This window comes from Sinocyclocheilus rhinocerous, unplaced genomic scaffold (assembly GCF_001515625.1).
Source record: "Sinocyclocheilus rhinocerous isolate Xijiao unplaced genomic scaffold, SAMN03320098_v1.1 scaffold2092, whole genome shotgun sequence".
NCBI lineage: Eukaryota > Metazoa > Chordata > Actinopteri > Cypriniformes > Cyprinidae > Sinocyclocheilus > Sinocyclocheilus rhinocerous.
In genome coordinates, this window is record NW_015634489.1 from 120947 (window position 1) to 124669 (window position 3723).

The 3723-nt window shown below is 33.2% G+C and overlaps 1 protein-coding gene across 1 annotated transcript in view; it reads left to right on the top strand.

Moving 5' to 3' along the window:
* The window catches only part of LOC107745694 (collagen alpha-1(XI) chain-like), a 91483-nt gene that overhangs the window by 41304 nt on the left and 46456 nt on the right, over window positions 1-3723 (top strand). The window contains exons 17-19 of the mRNA XM_016559613.1: window positions 203-259; window positions 1326-1379; window positions 2387-2440. Coding sequence (XP_016415099.1) covers window positions 203-259; window positions 1326-1379; window positions 2387-2440 — 165 coding nt within the window. The remainder of the gene's footprint in view (window positions 1-202; window positions 260-1325; window positions 1380-2386; window positions 2441-3723) is intronic.

Below are 3723 nucleotides of genomic sequence, written 5' to 3' on the forward strand. Positions count from 1 at the left end.
TTTTTTTTTTTTTTGGCTGAAACAAGTGTGTTAGGTGCAGATAATGTTAAAACCAAGACAGGTTTATAGTTCTCATAACACTGTATGGTACATGGAAATGGATCAGTTGCCAGTAACACTTATGAACTCAACTTATGTACTCTACTGCTGTTAATGTCAGGTTTGCAAACCTTTTTTTTGACCATTTGCTTTGTTGCTGCAGTTGACTATGAGGGGACCACCTGGTCCAATGGGACTGACGGGACGTTCTGGCCCTGTAGTAAGTAGACAATTTAATTTGAGGAAAACAATTAAACAAAGTTATTCCTTTTCAACAAAATAAAATGTTGTTTTAAAATAAAAATGTTCTGTTCATACCACATTCACTTCATATGTTGAATACATTTTTACAAATTGTATCTTTTTACCCAATATTTGCTGCTATTATTTATTTAATTAGTTAGTTAGTAATTGTAATGCACCAAGAAATATAAATATATTAATATAAAGCAAAACATATCTATTTATAAAAAAAACATGAATTAAATAAATCGCATGAATAGGTGATGTTAGATTTTGAAAATGCTTTAATCAGTTTCCAATGTGTTTGTGTCAATCAGATTTTTTATTTATTTATTTTTTATTATTATTTTAAAAACAGTTTTACAAACCTAAATATATTGCAGCCAATGAAATTAAGTTGTGAACAAAAAGTTCAGGAATTGTGATGCTTGTTCAATTTAAATGCATTTAATTTATTATTATTATTATTATTATTATTATTATTATTATTATTATATTTTTTTAATTTACATTTTATTTATTTTATGTAGATGAGGGGCACAGAAAATAAACATGATCTAAAAGCCACATGCATGCAAAATTTACCTTCATGAATGTCTCTTTTCTTTTCTTTTCTTTTCTTTTCTTTTCTTGTGTCTTCCTTTTGAACCCAATTCCCTCCAGTTGACATCACACAAACACTGATAGGAACATGTGTTACTTTCATCTCGCTATGATTTATGTCCAGAAAATGAGCAGTTCTTTGATGCTGATGTGCTTTCAGGCTGTCTGCAGTTTGTTTTCACATTCTCTTCTCAGATTTCTTTTGTCATTTTTGTGTTTCTGTATTTCATCCTCTTGAGATGAATCATATAAGAATGCCACTAGAATTTCTCTCATTCTTTTCCGCTTTTCTGCCTCCAAATCAAATGCCCTTTAAAAGCAATGGCAGAGGAATGTGTTTGGGTAGCCAGCGTGTGACCCAAACACAGCTCCACGCATATAATATTGGTGTTTAGAGAGGTGTGTGAGACGTAAAACTCATGTGTATGTGTGTGTTTCAGGGTGGTCCTGGTGCATCTGGTGCTAAAGGGGAAAGTGGAGATCCTGGCCCACAGGTGACTGCCTCTACATTTTAACAACCTGTTTTAACAGCTTTAATCCTAATTGTAATCCTAATTTATAGAACAATGATATGAGTATTCCTGAGATTCACTACCATCTGCACTACCATTCAAAAGTTTTGAAAGAAATTAATATTATTTAGCTAGAATCCAATAAAGCTGATCAAAAATGCCGGTAAAGACATTTATAATGCTACAAAATATTTCGATTTGAAATAAATGCTGTTCTTTTAAACTTTATATTTGTCAAATAGTCCTGAAAAAAATGTATAATGGTTTCCATAAAAAGCAGCACAACTGTTTTCAACATTGATAATAGTAAGAAATGTTTCTTGAGCTGCAAATCAGCATATTAGAATGATTTCTGAAGGATCTTGTGACACTGAAGACTGGAGTAATGGCTGCTGAAAACTGTATCTTCCGAACCCAAACTTTTGAACTTTTTGACCCCAAACTTTATGTACTGATATATATATATATATATATATATATATATATATATACACACAAGATGTGCTTATCAGTGACTGTTTTCTTTAGGCCCACCCTGAAATTATGTCTCTAAAAATGCTGCTTTTAAATGACAAAAAGAAAGCAAAGTGGAATCCAGTTGTAGTCATTATTTGTTGTGGATAAATTAACAGAATTAGGGTGTTGCATCAGAGATTTGAAAGCTTTAATGCTGTCATAACAATTAGCGTGCTTCTTTTCATGGTAAAGCTTATATGCAATTGAATGTAAAATATGCTGGGGGGATAAACACACATCCGCAGTAAAATAGCACTTTCTAGTGTAAAAAAAAAAAATATATATATATGCGCTTCTTCTCTGGAGCAGGGAGAGTCTCAGTCAGCTGACGGTGAGGAAGAAGTATTAGGCTTGAAGGGTTACATTACATAAAAAGTAACAATTTAACAATTACTTTTACTTAATTTTCAACACTGCTTTTCATTTGTCATTTAGCAGTACGCTTTCATTACAGAATGTTGTGTGTTTTTAAGGGACCAAGAGGACTTCAAGGACCTACTGGACCAGCTGGAAAACTAGGCAAGAGGGTAAGAATAGGAAAAATCTGTTCATGCTGGAGTTGGTAGTGTTCAGAGGTGTAAAGAGTACCTAAAAAACATACTTGAGTAAAAGTACAGATACCTTACAGTGAAAATTACTCCACTACACGTTACAAGTCACCAATTCCAAAACAACTTGAGTAAAACTCTTAGAGTATCTGATTTTAACAGTACTTAAGTATTTTACTTATACTAAATATAGGCTCAAAAAATGCACTAGTCAAAGAGACACGCTAGTTAAAAAACTGTAATGTTGTGGAGAAGCTGCGGAAAACAGGAAGAGGTAAGGATCTATCTGGTATTTCATGGAAAAACTAGAACAAACAATAAGGCAAAAACCAAAGGGAACAAAGAACAGAATGACTGGCAAACAGACAACCATTACATTCAACAACTCACAAGGAACTAAAGAAAAACTAGGGCTATATATACACACTGGGGGCTAACAAGCTTAACAAGATAAGACACACCTGAGGAGACTAATCAAGGGGAACCAATGAACAAACGGACTACAAACTGACTACAAACACCACAGGAGACAGGAAGTGACATAAAAGTCCAGGGCAAGGCACAGAGAATATGAAACAAAAACAAGAAAAGAGTTGATGTGATATTTTCTAAAACCAAACGTTTATTTTCTAAAACCAAAATAAAACTGAACACCTCAAAATTACAAAACAAAACAAACAAACAAAAAACAATATTTTTCAAAAAGGTCTCTTCAGTATAATGGATAAATAAAATAATGTTAAGTAAAATTAAAAAGCCGAAGCCTTCTTGCAGTGCATGTGATGGTTTGGGCTTTATTGCCAGCTGCAGTCATGTCTTAATTCTCATATGTAAAACACCTCTGATTCACAAATACTTGCTAAGGAACTCGCATTCACATAAAGTAGCCTTGTTGACAAGTTTGGGTGAGTAAGGGCAAAACGCACAAGATGCAGTACTTTCAGTGCTCTGTAGTAGGCAGTATCACATATTTTGTAGCAGAAATAAACTGCTGCAGAAAAAGCTAGGTCCATGCAAATGTAATGTGTAACTGCAACACTCATTTCAAATGTAGTGGAGTAAAGAGTACAGATACTCATTCAAAAATGTAGTGAAGTAAAGAGTAAAAGTTGCTAATATCTTTGATACTCAGTACAACTACAAAGTACCCGAAAAGATACTCAAGTACAGTAACTAATTACATTTACTCCAATACTTTACACCTCTGAACTGAACTGAGCTGGATGATGACATCACTGAATTCAATGATGAACTGCCTTTAA